Source organism: Notolepis coatsorum, assembly GCF_963971535.1.
Source record: "Notolepis coatsorum genome assembly, chromosome: 15".
NCBI lineage: Eukaryota > Metazoa > Chordata > Actinopteri > Aulopiformes > Paralepididae > Notolepis > Notolepis coatsorum.
The window spans coordinates 7081634-7098326 of NC_140179.1; the positions used below are offsets into that span (position 1 = coordinate 7081634).

The 16693-nt window shown below is 39.0% G+C and overlaps 1 protein-coding gene across 1 annotated transcript in view; it reads right to left on the minus strand.

The window, feature by feature from the left end:
- LOC311241654 (uncharacterized protein) overlaps positions 1–16693 on the minus strand; it is a gene marked incomplete at its 3' end in the record, with an annotated part of 70576 nt that overhangs the window by 38951 nt on the left and 14932 nt on the right. The window contains exons 2-3 of the mRNA XM_084330530.1: positions 2670–2800; positions 2359–2502 (exon numbers count right to left, since the gene is read on the minus strand). Of these exons, the coding sequence (XP_084186656.1) occupies positions 2359–2502; positions 2670–2800 (275 nt within the window). The remainder of the gene's footprint in view (positions 1–2358; positions 2503–2669; positions 2801–16693) is intronic.

Here is a 16693-nt window from a genome sequence, read left to right on the forward strand (position 1 = left end):
TGAAACATGTTTTTGTAACGATCAGTGTCATGTTTTACAGGACGTAAAACATGCTCGACAAACACAATCGCAGTTTCTAGTTAGAACGACCCCCCCCCCTGATGATTTTGTGAAGACACATATGTACATGGTATATACCTTTGATTTGGGAGTATTTGGGGTTTCAGGCGATCAACCAGAACGATTTGGGCATAATGCATATAACGCGTCATATCTCGCGATCTATGAAAAAAGAATGGATTATTTTGGAAAGGGGCGATGTTTAGCGTGTAATAGCAAAACAAACTACAGTGTGTAGAAATGAACTGATTAGTCAGTGATGGACTATGAACAATGCCTGTCAAATGAGCCTTACTATTGTCTCCATAGCTATAGTACAGAACACATGATGGGTCTGCAAACATCGCTAAAATGGTCAATAACTCTGGCGCCAGGCGGGACAGATCGGGAAAGTGGGTGGCACCCAAAGCGTTAACTCATTGACTGCCACACTGTTTTTCCATCTTTACTCCCTGGGCGCCAGCGTTATTGACCATTTTCACAATGGTTGCGGACCCATCGTGTATTCTATATTATAGCTATGGAGACAATAGTATGGCTCATTTGACAGGCACTATTTATACTCCCAACAGGGACAAAACTGTTTTGAATTATTGAATGAATTGTTTATTTCGAATGTTTACAAATAAATAAACAATAAACAAATAATTGTTCAAAATGTTTACAAATAAACAAGTGAAAAGGATAGGTTTGAAGCCAAAAGGCTTACAAAACTGTTTATTTCTACATACCTTCGTTTGTGCGCTATTCTCCACTTGCACAAACGTGCGGGCGGCATATCCAGTTACTTCTACCATGTGTAGACTTATTCCGGTCCCATCACAATACATAGACTTTAGCAACTTTTCTCCTGTCAATTAAACAACTTTAGTAACTTTTTTTATTACGTTTAAAAATTATATTTGTTTGTATTGTTAATCTGTTCACCATTCATTTTTATCGTTAGTATTGTCAATGTGTTGACGTTTTACAAAAGGAAATGCATGTGGACTGTGGAGTTGTGGACAGGAGGTAATGAAACTTTTGTATTATTATATTATAGAATGCAACAATCTATTTAATAAGCAAACGTTAAGGCATAACGTATCGGCATAACATGATAAAATGTCTTCTGATTATCAAACAAGTCCATATGGGGGTCTAACAAACGCGATGGCGACAACACCAATTCATTGATCATGTCTCATAATATTAGCTAAATGCTAATATGGCTAACTAATGGTAAACGTTTTTACATGAAATACAGCCCAAAAACCTTAAAAGACCCCGCTGACAAACAAACTTTACGAAACGCTTGCTTATTAAATAGATTGTTGCATTCTATAATATAATACAAAAGTTTCATTACCTCTCTGTCTGAAGCCTGTCAGGGGGGGGGGGGGGGGGGGGGTCGTTTTCCGATGCTGCGATCATTACAAAAGCATGTTTTATGATGCGGTTCTGTAAAATAGACGTTACCTTTGTCAGCAGGTACAAGACGATATGTTACAAAAGCATGTTTTATGATGGGGTTCGGTAAAATATTTTTCTCCTCCTCCCCTCCCCCTCTCCTGCTCCCCTCCTCCTCTCCTGCTCCCCTCATCTCATATCCTCCCTCCCTCCTCTCCTCTCATATCCTCCCCTCCTCCTCTCATATCCTCCCTCCATCTCTCCTCCTCCCTTCCGCTCTCCTCCTCTCATCTCATATCCTCCCTCCATCTCTCCTCCTCCCTTCCGCTCTCCTCCTCTCATCTCATATCCTCCTTCCTCCTCTCCCTCACTCCTCCACTCCTCTCTCCTCCTATGAAATATGGCAAGTACAAAATTGCTCCCTTCTCAGCATTTTGTAATGTGTAGGTTCTTCTGTAAGAACACTAGTTGATCCACATGTTCCGGGTTGAGAGAGCTTCTTTTTGCAGTGACCACATTTCCTGCAGTGGAGAAACCCCTCTCTGCAGACACGCTTGTGCCTGGGATACACAATTATCGTTTTGTCAGCCTGGAGACGAGAGGAAATGTGACCTCATGGACACGCCACCAGTTCAGAGGCCTCTCAGTGAGAGCCAGGCATGGGGCTTTACAGAATCTGTCCATGTCCTCCTCAGTGAGAGCCAGGCATGGGGCTTTACAGAATCTGTCCATGTCCTCCTCAGTGAGAGCCAGGCATGGGGCTTTACAGAATCTGTCCATGTCCTCCTCAGTGAGAGCCAGGGATGGGGCTTTACAGAATCTGTCCATGTCCTCCTCAGCACTGGCAGAGGCGGTCTTGGTTTGTACTGTACCTTCAGTGTCGGTGAAAGATTGTCACAGCAAACTCACGAGCAGCGATGAAGCCCTTCTTTTGGGAGCAGAGGGACATGTAGGCCTCTCGTCCTCCACTGGCAGCATTTCTTCTCCTTCGCCGATTCCCCCAGACGCTTCATCTGCTTCTGTCCTGGGTGTCCTCGCACTCACAGTTTGTGTCTGAGAGGAGAGGAGGAGAAGAGAGAAAGAAATAGCATTAAATCAGCCGTTAGCTCCTTCTCAATCAATGCAGCAGCTCACGTCTATTAGGATAACAGTTTCTCTCAGTCTTACAGTTTAAATAAGTTTTAATTGAATACATTTTACATGAAACATGGTGAAATTACCTCCAAGGATGCAGCCTTCTCAGTCACTGCTTTGTAGACCTCCTGTTTCCCTTCCTCTGTGAGAAAAGGCAGTTCTTTAAAGCGGGGATCCAGGGAAGAGGCTGTATGAAGGAACTTCTTCTCTGCTGTACCTAATATTTGAGATATGCAAAATTGGATTTTAGATTAGATAATGGGAAAACATTTATTTACATCTTTTACATTTAGTCTTAGATAATGGCAACATTTAATATTTTTAGTCTACTTAGAATTGTGTTTAATGTAACAGCTAAATAATTCAGTGTTTTTTATGACAACCGCCTATGCTGAAAATATCAATACAAAATGTATCATAAATAAATACCTCTTAATAAAATCACAATTCTTAAAAATATGGCTTATTGATGTTATTATTCATAATGTCTACTGTTCTCTGGCCAAATAATAAACCATAACCATATAAATGAACCCTTAACTCATTCCCTGCCAACAACGATTTTATACGTGTTTGTCCGCCAATAGTTGAACGCCAACCACGTATATATACGTTATTTGATCGTTATTTCTTTTATTCGCTATTTCCATTTGTTATCCATCCAGGGAGCCTGTGTTACCATAGGGAATGAGTCTCAATTAATCAGAAACGACCCCCCCCCTTTCATGCATTCATGATGGAACATTATATACCGATCATATGCATTTGAATTTTTTATTGTAGCGTGTATAGGGACGAAATGCCAATGGATTAAGTATAATATATGTCGCAGGCTAGTAGTAGCCTCCCAGGAATTACCCTAAACCACTCTAAAACCATACTTATATTCACCACAGTATAAAACGGGAATGTATGGATGGAAATTTTTTTCTTTTTCACATCTTGAACGATTAGATACTCGATGTCAAATGGGCCATAGTATTGCATCCATAGCTATAATATATAGAATATAGTTATAGCCCTGCAAACAAGGTGACCGACTCCATTGGTTTAATGCGTGGCAGGCAGCACATAGCCATATCCCGTTCCCAGCATGGCAGAGAAAGAGTTAAGTTGTTTTAGTGAAGTAAATAGACATTTGCCATGCTATTCTGACAGTGAGTAAAAATGGCCTATATGAAATTCTGCTACCTGATAGAACCACAGTTGTAATATGACAACATTTCAATAAAACCTTACAATTCTTTTAAAAATAAACACTATTTTCCTCCACAAAGTACTCCTACAACACCATCTGAAAGGTGTTTTTTTTGCAAGTATAAATATATCCGTGTCTTGCAGGTTTAAGGTGAGACACCCCAGGTGAATTAGGCAAAAAAAATATTTGAATAGATATCACTATGAAACTTTCCCAGTTTGTTATGTACATAACAACTTAGAAACAATGTATTGCAAGTTTTCTGAGATCTTATGTTTATATATGCAAAATAGGCATTACCTCATTAAATATGCACTAATTTGCATATGACGTTTGGGTATAAATACCAACATTGGATGATGCCAGATAAAAAAAAAATTTACACATAACAGTGAACTTTTTACAGAAGGGATTGTGGATATTTATCATCCCATGAATCAGGAAATGCTGACTACAGTCATAAAAAAATCTATTTTTGCCATGTTTTTGGTCTAAATGTACTATAAATCAGGCTATGAATGATATATCAACAAACTCCTCTGGAAAAAGATGCAGGGTATATATAGGAAGGAATGTGGAAAGTATGGTGTGTGTAGGTGCTATGGAATGGTACATGTCTACCCTTGCATGCAAGAAAAACACATAAACTCATTTTTGGGAAAACGCCTTCAAAGTTCTGTATTGTAAAATGCCATAATTTTTTTTTAAACAGCTATTTACAAACACAATACCTAATCAAACCATTAGTAATTGACAACCTAAACACATGCCTGATAACTGAATAATAATAATAATGATGTTATTGAACTGAACAGAACTACACACAGGCTACAAACAGTGTAGTAACTAGAGATGTTCCGATACCATTTTTTCCTTCCCGATCCGATTCCGATACCTAAGCTTTGGGTATCGGCCGATACCGATACTGATCCGATACCAGTGCATACATAAAAAAAAATGTATTATATAAATTATAAAACTAATATTAAAAAAAAAATTTACAGCTACTGTTTTATATATAATGTTTTTTAGTAATAACTATAAAGTAATGGTATTTATTAAACAGGTGATTGTATAGATTAGTATTAGTATCATTAATTATATGCTCAATGAGTTCACCCACGGAACGGTTGTTGGGACATTGATTCCGCACGGACGTTATATGTTGTTGCACTCCAGAAGGCTCCGGTAACTTCAAGCTACTGTAGTAGAGGCTCTGTTGTGATTTTTGCACAATAAATATTCAACATTCTCGTTTGAGACTCCGCCTCAGACTCTTATCATTTAGCACTAAAAGCTAAACATTGTCACCGGTATGGCTGTCCGCAACATGTCATTAATTGTGTGCGAGAGGTAGATCAGTGACGACGTTAGCGTGAGCTAACGTTAGATGGAAACAAGACAATAACGTTACTGGTGAAAAAGTGATTTACTTAGTTAGAATACTCCTTTGCCAACTTGCTGTACTTTGCTTGCAGGTCTGCAGCCATTATTGCTGGATTATGAATAGTCCCAACTTTAGCCAAGGTAACGTTAAGGCAAGCTAAACTAATAATTAGCTAATGTTAATAACACCAGCAAGCGAACCCATCAGAGCTCCCCGTCAACACTGCTCTGTCGGGACGATGGCATTTAAGAAAGTATCTGCTGTTAAAATGACAAACAGCATTGACACTTTAATTCACAGTCGATTAAAAACACATTTGTTTTATAATGCTCACTCTCAGGAGGATACCGCACGTGTTGTTGATAAATTACGTCATATGGGATCGGAGGCTAGCCTTTCGGCGTACTCGCCGATACCGATACAAGCATTTTAGGCAGTATCGGAGGCATTTCCGATACTGGTATCGGAACAACTCTAGTAGTAAAGTGTAGTACCCCCTAATAGGCAAATAAATATTTGAATAGATATCACTATGAAACTTTCCCAGTTTGTTATGTACATATAAACTAAGAAAAAATATATTGCAAGTTTTCTGAATTTTATGTTTATATATGCAAATGAGGCACTTCCCCATTAAATATGTGCACATTTATGGATGCAATAAGGCCAAATGAAGTAAAATAAACAACTAAATGTGTGTTATTGACGTTTTATTGTCACTCGTTTCATAGAAGACATGTTTAGGAAGCAAAATAACAAAATCAACAAAAAAAAGTATATTTGCCTATTCACCTGGTATGGGGTGTCTCGCCTTAAGCGCATCAACACCAGGAAAGCAGCCGGGCCAGATCAAATCTAGAGCCATATGAAATCCGCGTTCACGGAATCGGACAATAAAAATGGAATCAAGTGCAAAACGTGGAATATTGCAGAATTTGGCCTAATCTGGACTGAAATTCCGTTTTTGGGTGGAACGTTTGGTGCAAAGCAAACACGACCGGGGAGGCTGGGACGCTACAGCGGGTTACACACAACACGCAGCAGTGCTCAAGCGTCTGGCTGCTTTGATGTTAACATCGTCAAGAAGCTAAGAAATTCCGCAATAAGCCCTCAATTCAGAGCAGAACAGTATCCCAATGACATTTATGCCTCCGGCGATAAGGTGTTTTGCAAATTCTGTCAACGTTCCGTGGACTGGACCCGCAAAAACATGTGCAACACTATTGTGATTAAATAGCTATGTAACGTTAGGACATAGGATGGAAATGATAGCTTCTAGCTAAATCTAGTGCACCCATCCATTTGTTTAATGCAAACAATTGTCATTATACACTGCCCTTTATAAACGAAATAAACTTAAATATCTATGCAACGTTACTAGGGCTGACCTTCGAATTTTTTTTGGCAATCGAAGCTTCGGGGCCGAGCTTCGATTTTAATTCGAAGCTTCGAATTAAATTTTTTCTTTTTTTTTCTTCTTTTTTTTTATCTTATGTTGTGGGACTTGTACAGCACTTTGGTAAACTTTGTTGTTTTTAAATGTGCTCAATAAATAAAGTGGATTGGATTAATGAATTAAGTAGCCCCTTTCGTGACTGTGACGCAGCCAACACGGCAGTGTGATTTAATTCAAGGTGGATCGCTGTTGTCGTTTGAACAACTTCAGATTTCATGGGAACTACCAATCCCCCAAATCAAGAATGTTTAAGATGAATGAAGTAAGATTTTGATTTGAAATATGGAAATATGGCCTGTGTAGACTAAACTATGCACAGAATTATGTCAGTCTACAAGGTCCGGATTCTACATGGTCCGGCAATGTAGACCTTGTAGACTCCACTACAGACCAATTATCAGTGAATGTTCATGCATTTTTAAGAAGGGCTACTTCCACAAAAAAACAAAGAACTCACCAAAACATCTCAGTAGCACCTTATCTAAATGTTCTATTTCATATATGGAGATTCATATTTATTTATGTATTGCATGCATTTCTACATTTTATTTCCTATTTTGTTTATTCATCCCAGTATCTTTCTTTCTTATGTGTGGAATTCTACAAGGCATTTACATTCACATTTACATTTAGTCATTTAGCTGACGCTTTTATCCAAAGCGACTTACAAGTTCTGTACGACAGGTCATCAGGAAGGATACAACTCTATCAGCTGAGTAACAATATTCATCAAAGTGTTGCGTGTTACAGTGTAGGTTAGTTTATTAGGACAAGTGCATGACAGTAAGGTTAGTTAGGGTTAGATTTAATTTTTTTTAATTTTATTTCAGATAATGGTTGAAGAAGTGAGTCTTTAGTCGACGGCGAAAAATTGGACGGGATTCGGCTGTCCTAACTGGGGTGGGTAGTTCATTCCACCATTGTGGGGCAAGGACTGAGAATAGGCGTGTAGGTGGTGTATATGTGTTTGAGGATGATATCCTTCAAACAGGCAATAGTGATGATATAATTTGGGCAGTGCTGAGCTGGGTTACTTTCCTCCAGTGTATTTGTCCCCTGGCCCCACCCAATGGCCCCATGCACACACACACCGAAGTAAAAAAAAAAAAATAAAAATGTTTGATTTTTTTTTAACTTCGATTTTTTTTAATGTTCGAAGCTTGTGCCATCGAACGAAGCTTCGAAGCTTCGAAGTATTTAAGACAGCCCTAAACGTTACAGTACATAGGACTATTAGATGGAAATGATAGCTTCTAGCTAAATCTAGTGCACCCATCCATTTGTTTGATGCAAACGATTGTCATTATACACCGTCCTTTATAAACGAAATAAACGAAAGGTGCCTAAATTATGCATTACTATATTGCATCACAATATACTATAGCTAGGCTACTGACATTGTCATTGTGATAATGTCAGTAGTAGCTAGCTGTATCCATTGTTTACACTTGAAATGTGTATTTTTATTTTGTCACAATATTATTTGAAAAATAGTGTAAAATTTAACTGTATTTCTTTTGCAGCACTTAAAAACATTAAATGGACTGTTATATCTTATTCAATTGTGGACATTTATTCATTCCCACTTATTAGACACTATTTCTGATGGTAAAATGAGCATAAAAAAAATACAGAATTCTGAAATATTAAAAACGGGAAAAACAGAATTTGGGAAAAAATGTTATGGAATTTGGAAAATAATAAAACGGATTTCATATGGCTCTACAAATCCCAGGCCGGGTTATCAGAGCATGTGCGGCGGAGCTGGCGGGGGTGTTCACAGACATATTCAACTCGTCCCTCTCCTTGAGTGGAGTCACCTCCTGCTTCAAATCAGCCCACATTGTGCCAGTAGCAAAGAAGAGCAAGGTAACAGGCCTCAACGACTGGCGCCCAGTTGCTCTCACCCCATACTGAGCAAATGCTTTGAGAAGCACATCAAGATACTGCTCAACAGCAACCTACCGCTCAGCCTGGACAAACACCAATACGCCTCCTGGCAAAGTGGTGCCAGGAGATAGATAGATAGATAGATCTCTCTCCCTCTCCCTCTCCCTCTCCCTCCCCTCATTGATTGAGTGTCCTATATGTTGACTTATATCAGGGGTCTGCAATTAAGTTTGGCCTTGGGCCAAATTTTTTCCAAGCCATTATATGGTGGGCCAGAACCAAAAACAATGGCTAATTTACATATGTGGACACTGCATTGCCATATGTGGAGTGAAACTGTGGAACGGTCTGAGTGTGGTGCTAAAGCAATGTCCAAACATGAGACAATTCAAACTGAATTATAAGGAAATTATTTTCACGAGGTACAGGGATGAGGAAGGGATTTGACATTCACGGGTGTTTACATTTTTTTTTTTTTTTCTTTCATGTTTTACATCTGACTTTTGTTTTTTTGTTTTGCATAAATATACTGTATATATTTGTTTTGTAAGGTTTTAAATTAGTACACTCATTTGAGTAGTGGAAAAGGGGTAGGATTAAATAAGTTAATGACGTGCTAACTTTGACAGCCTTATGTACGGGAGGCTGCTATTCGAAACTGGCCCCTGTAAATGCCCAACCCCCCCCCTCCCTATGCTTGCACCCCCTCCCAATGTACAGTCTCCTCTCCCTCGTATGTATATATTTTCTGTTAGGATCTCTGTAAATGTCCGAACACCCTCCCACCCCCTCCTAATGTACTCCTAATTAACAATTGTGTGTATTGAGCTGTAATGTACTGTACCAGTGTTTCCCATTAATTACCTAGACTGTGGCGGCCCGCCACAGTTTTATAATGAACCAAAAAAAATTATGTAATTAAAGAAAAAGGAAATCTTTATTTTTTTGCCAATAGGGATGCATCAGTAGTATTGGCAGTGGTAGTAGTCGTAATAGTAATCCAGTATATTTTTGGAGGGGGGGGGGGCATGGCCCCAGAGGGGCAGAGGTTTACCCACCAGTCTCACAAAAATCCTGTGGGAAACACTGCTGTACCCATTCTGCAATCTGTTAATTAAAATGTTCAATCAATCAATTAAACCGAAAATAGCCTAAATCTGCCAAATTTATTTTTGTTGTACTGTATAATGACAGCTAATCTAATCTAAATGAGGGAAACATCCACTTCCTAACAAGTTGAAATAAAGGTTTGAAAAAAAAAAAAAAAAAAAAAGGAAAGGTTAGCTTTAGGCTAGAGCGTGTTTACTTAGTCCGTCTTATTTTCACTTTTACACTAAACTCTGAGGGCTAGATCCAAAAAGAATGGATTGCACAGAGCAAGATTCTTCAATCTGTTAATAAAATGTTCATTCTGCACGGTGATTGATTGAATGAAAATTGTATTAACAGATTGCAGAATGGGTACAATACAGTACGGCTCAATACACACAATTGTTAAGGGGATGCAGACCAGAGAAAGACTTTCCTCTTGTTTACATCAGGGTCCCCCATTTTCAATTCATAATGAATTTTAAGTAAGGGTGCAACTTGTTCCGTGCAATCCATTCTTTGTGGATTTAGCCCTGAGTCTCTTCTAATGTAGCTCTCCAAACCATGCAATGTAAAATATGATTGTTCTAACAGAACAGAACAATCACAAACTGAGAAGGTTTAGTCAAGGTTTAAGCAAACAACACATTGGATATGTGACATGTTACAATAATGACTTACCAAAGAGCAGATAACTTTGCGTCGTTCAAGATGTGAAAAAGGCAGGTGTGGATAATTCTATGTACTGACCACAGATATGTAGGATAGTTCCATGTACTGACAACAGATATGTAGGATAGTTCTATGTACTGATCACAGACATGTAGGATAGTTTTATGTACTGATCACAGACATGTAGGATAGTTTTATGTACTGATCACAGACATGTCGGATAGTTCTATGTACTGACCACATACATGTAGGATAGTTTCATGTACTGATCACAGACACTGATCAGACACAGACAGACATTCCTGTGACAAAATGGCATCCAATGTTGTTACAAAGGATCAGATTAAACCGAATATATATATTTATTGATTGATATATATTGCATAATATTTGTATATCGTTTGATATCCCTTGTATATTCCTTGTACATATACACGGAATATCCCTTTAGCCTAGTACAGACCATAATATTTCATTCTCCTATTGGACAGCGGTCCACAGGCACCAAGGCCATGCCTCCAAAGTCAGGTTCAAAGTCACCGCCGGGGACATGCCTGGACAAGAATGGTATTGCCCAAGGATATGAGACAGGAATAAAGCTGGTACTAGTTTATTCATCTAAGCATATAAATACGGCGCAGGTGAATACAGAAGCACTTAGAGAAACTTAGTGTTGTTACCCAATAAGTTGAAGCCTCACCCACGATACGACGTGCGGTGAAGTATGGCCTATTTGGCCCCAAATAGAGCATTGAGACCGCGTGCGAATTAATAACTGAAGTGTCAGAGTTTGGCGCTATACCGTCGAGTGCGACATATTTCTATTAAGTCAGTAATAGTCTATTTGTGTATAGTGTATCGTGCGGCTAAAGTTCTACAGTGACCAGCATCACCAACGTTTTCCTCGTATCAGCTAGAGTGCTTATCCAGGCTGGGCTGCTTTCATGGCGCTTTCACCCGAGGAGCCCTAGACGAGGACCGTGTGGACATGTACACTGGATTATCTACCCGACGACTGCATAGCCCTTTACGGCTGGATTATATTTGCTTTTGGTCCTGTAATTAATGGAGCGGAGAATCGCCGACGCCCACACGTGTGTGGGATTTACCCTGTGAGGAGCCACGTCGAGTCTGCGCCTCAGAGAGCCTGAGGCAGGCTAGCTTTCTTCCCTGTGGAGCTACAGGCTACGGAGAACAGCTGTATTCGTCTGTGGATCAAGATCTTATTGCACCGTCTCCCGTACTCGGAGTCTCCTTATCATCGTTGACCCAGACTCTATTACCGACAGATCCTCTACCCTTGCTGGCTTACAACCAGGGGGACCCTTCCAGTATCTCCCGCTATATATTACTAGTGTACCATAGTTCAAGTTTCAAGTTTCAAGTTTCTTTAATAGTTGTCATACAGAAGTACAGAATACTTTTGTACAAAATGCTTCTTACTGTTGCGCTCCAGAGACTGTGCATGACAAGATAAGTATGAAATAAAAACATAGTAAAAATTAGAAGAAAAAAAAGAGGTCACAGTGTTCAGTTTAGACATATGTACAATGTTCGTAGACGTAGTTACCATACAATATACAATACTGTGCAGTGTACTAATATACAATACTATATAGTGCAAGGCATAAATGGACGAGGTGCAGTTTAGGTACAATTCACAGTAGGTGTACGAGTTGTAGTGCAAATCCTTTATCAATAAATATAAAGTGTAAGTGTGTTTGTGTGATCTAAAGTGTGGAGAGTGGGTGCTGCAGTGTGTTGTTTGTTTGAGTGAGTGTGTGTGTGCGTGTGGGTGTGTGTGCTGTGTGCATTTGATGGTTGTTGCATAGTGATTATTGTTCGTTTAGCGATTATTGTTCGTTTAGCAGCCTGATGGCCTGGGGATAGAAGCTCCTTCTGAGTCTTTCTGTGCTCGCCATAAGACTCCGGTATCGCTTGCCTGACGGCAGCAGTTCAAAGAGGCAGTTGTTCGGGTGGCTCGAGTCCTTAATAATTCTCTTAGCCTTCCCCTTGCACCGCTTGTTGTAAATGTTCTGGAGGGTGGGAAGCCCCCCTCTAATTGTGCGTTCGGCTGAACGTGTCACTCTTTGTAGTCTGCTACGGTCTTGTGCAGTGCTATTCCCAAACCAGGAGGTGATGTTGCCGGTCAGGATGCTCTCTATTGTACATGAGTAGAAGTTCCTAAGGATCTTCTGACTGACTTGGAACTTCCTTAGGCGCCTGAGGAAGTAGAGGCGTTGTCGTGCCTTCTTCACAACACTGTCAATGTGTGTGGTCCATAGATATAATTCCCTAAGATTCAGGTTGTATAATTACCTCCTGCGTAACCAGAGAATGGACATTCATTATTGATTTGCCTACGCACATTCCTTTGCCTTATAAGCGCATTCAAAGTGAAATAGAGAAGTATATTATGTACCTTTTGCTGCAATAAATACTTAATTACAACTTTGTGTGGAACCGATTCATTGTGGGAAGTGTTCATCATTATATATATCATGTACTGTATGGCCAGTAATTAAAGTACATAAGACGGTAGTGGTTTAATGATACCATACTTATCAATACAGTCAGGGAATTGTACCCCTCAGTTACAAATGTAATAAAAAAAGTCAACCAACGAACTAGATTCTTGTACCGGATCTCCTCTCTGGTAAATATACGACAAGAGTACAGCAACTTGCAATGGGCCTGGTCTACAAGATACACTACACGACTAAGGTACCCATGTACATGTCAAAATACTTCCCAAAGGTCAGTGAATACCACAACCACAACACCAGAGGGAGCTCCACAAATCATGTTAAACCCAGATTCGACTCAAACAAGGGACTAAACACGTTTCGTAATTATGCCACAGAATGTGGAACACCCTACCCACAGCTGTAAAGGAATGTGAATCACTACCCACTTTCAAAACCACTCTCAAAGAGCACCTACGAGAGACTGCAATTCGAAACTGGACCCTGTAAATGACCTAACCCAACCCCCTCCAATGTACAGTAAATGTCCTAACCCAATAATACAATAATTCTTGGGACCAAGTAAGGTTTCGTCGATAATCCAATGTACAGTTACCCACCCACCCCCCGCCTACCCAACCCCCCCCAACCTACCCAACCTCCTCAAGTGTACAGTTTCTTTGTCAAATATACTCTCTTTTTTTAGAATTTGTATCACAAACAGTACTGTATTTGTAAATCTGGTAAGTCATATGTTATGATGAATTGAAAATGGGGGACCCTGATGTAAACAAGTCCAAAGTCTTTCTCTGGTCTGCTTCCACTTTTGATAAGTGATGTGGTAATTAATCAAGTCCAGGAGACTAAACTCCTAGGGGTAACATTAGACAGTAAATTGTCATGGTCACACCATATAAACAATATAGTAGTGAAAATGGGAAGAGGGATTTCTGTTGTTAAAAGATGTGCTCATTTGTTACCACTAAATTCTATCAAACAGGTAATTCAAGCTCTGGTTGACAAATCTTGACTATTGTATGGTCGAATGTAACGACGAATAAACTGAAAAAATTACAAATGGTACAAAACAAAGCAGCACGTATAGCGATTCGCTGTGAGTACAGAACTAATGTTGCAGCGATGCACAGTTGTTTAACTTGGTTACTTGTCAAACATAAATTACTCTGCTCACTCCTTGTATTCACTAGGAATATTCTTGTTACAAAGATCCCCTCAATTTTATATAACAATTTATCTATAAGTCTTGACAGACACAACCATTCCACCAGACATGCTTCTGCACGAGGTTTTACACTTCCAAAAGTGAGGTCGAATGCAATGAAGCGAACTGTCATATTCCGTGGTATGCAGGAATGGAACTCTCTTCCCAGACATGTTAAGCAGGAGAATAGTAAATGTCGTTTCAAAATCGTGGTAAAACAACATTTTCAACCAAAGAAATTGACATTCCCTAATAGATTGTGTGTACGTAAATGAAAATGTATGCGTCTGATAAAGGGATAGGTATACAGACAGTATATGGATGAAAAGGCATGTGTCTGATAGGGATATATTATTAAAATATTGTATAATTGGCTGATATGAACATAGATAATGTATGTAAAAGCTAAATAGTATATTATGCTGTATTGTATTATGAATGAATTATGAGTAGGTATTATTGTATTATGAATTCATAAGGCGTATATATTGTTATATTGTATTATGAATTTGATTAGGGTTTTTATTGTTGTTTTAATTGTCTGTATGACATGTAAATGTTGTGAGTGTATAAGTCTGTAACTGTATTTTATGTGTTATGGACCCCAGGAAGAATAGCCCCAGCACTGCTGTGGCTAATGGGGATCCAAATAAACTTAAACTTAATCCCCTTAACAATTGTGTGTATTGAGCTGTACTGTATTGTACCCATTCTGCAATCTGAATACAATTTTCAATCAATGTAGGATAGTTCTATGTACCGATCACAGATATAAGATAATTAACTTATATGTACTTATGTTAATTTACGTATCGTAAATGTCTATCGTCGCTTACTTTATCAATTTTGACAACAATCGTTGCACGCTTTTAACTTACTGGTCCACTGGCCTATTTAGGAAATCCCTGAACATGAACTTGTGTTGAGATATATGTTCTCATATGTTGAAAATGGGATCATATGTTATGGTTATGTTTTGTGTTAAAGTGAGTAGCCTATACGTTCATATGTGTTGTATTGGAAATGTGGTGCAACTCTATTCTAAGTCTTGTGTTTTGTTCTTGTACTTGCAGTACGTAAAGACATGACGGTATGACGCAGTGGCGGGAAGCCGAGCACGTATACCTAGCGGTCAGCTGTCATCAGTTAGCTGTCAGTGCGCACGGGTGAAAATGGTGTGTCACAGCTGGGAGTGTTTGTGGTGTTTGTAATGGAGGAGCAGTTTGGTTCACTTATTGTAAATAAACTATTCACATAAAAGAAACAAAACGGATCGGGCGCTCTTTGTGTGGATAAATACATATGATAAGATATGAGTCGTGATGACGAAGAAACAGAACCCTCTACATTGAACAAACACTGATGACGAAGAAACAGAACCCTCTACATTGAACATGGAGAACGAAGGAACAGGAAACTCTACAGGTTATGGGCCCAGGCGTGGTGGTACCGCAGGAGGACGATGGCAGAGATTAGTATTAGACGGAGATGAAAACAATTACGAGCTTTGGGAAGTGAAGTTTCTCGGCCACATGAGAATGATGGGACTAAAAGACACGATACTCTGCACCAGTGAGGACGGTCCAGATGAAGAGAAGAACGAAAAATGCTACGCAGAGCCAATACAATTCCTGGATGACAAAAGTCTACCGTTGGTTATGAGAGAGTAGAGCCATATGAAATCCGTTTTATTTTTTTCCAAATTCCATTTTATTTTTTTCCAAATTCCGTTTTTTCCGTTTTAATATTTCAGAATTCTGTATTTTGCTTTGTACGCTCATTTTACCATCAGAAATAGTGTCTAATAAGTGGGAATGAATAAATGTCCACAATTTAATAAGATATAACAGTCCATTTAATAGGGCTGTCTTAAATACTTCGAAGCTTCGTTCGATGGGCATGGGATTCTAATATGAAAATAATTTTAATTATTAAAAAATATAATGATATATATATTTTTTTGCAAAATCAACTCTGCCTCTCTTTGTTAATTACAACAAGCAATGCTGTTTGTTATTTAAGATGAGGTCGGACTCGGCACTGACAGATTTGTGTTCATTGTGCTGCTTTTATAAAGCCTCAAATGACGGCTTACAATATTTCATGAAAGCAAAGTGTTTTGTTTGTCTAAGATTTAAAAAGGTTTAAACTTTACAGCACTGACTAAGTTGAACAAAGTGCTGTACAAGTCTCACATAAAAAAAAAAAAAAAGATATATATATATTTTTTTAACAGTTGATTCCATTTTTATTGCTCAATTCCGCGATTCCGTCCGCGATTCCGTGATCGCGGATTTCATATGGCTCTATGAGAGAGGCGACAGATGATGGCAACAAAGCACTCGAAATACTACGAAGTCATTACGCAAGTCAGGGTAAGCCAAGAATTATTGCCCTGTACACAGAACTAACGTCACTGAAGAAAGAGTCTGTTGAAACGGTGACAGATTATATAATTCGAGCTGAAAAGGCAGTAACTTCCCTAAGAAATGCAAAGGAAGTTATTAGTGACGGGCTAATTATAGCCATGATTCTAAAAAGACTTCCAGATACGTATAAGCCTTTTGCCATCCATACGACACAGAGCAGTGATGAACCGACATTTACCCAGTTCAAAAGGAAACTACGGAGTTACGAGGAGACAGAAAAGTTTGACACTAAAGAAAAATCAGACAGTGATGAAAGTAAACGTATCATCTGTGACGTGTTACGGATGCGGAGGCCGTGGTCA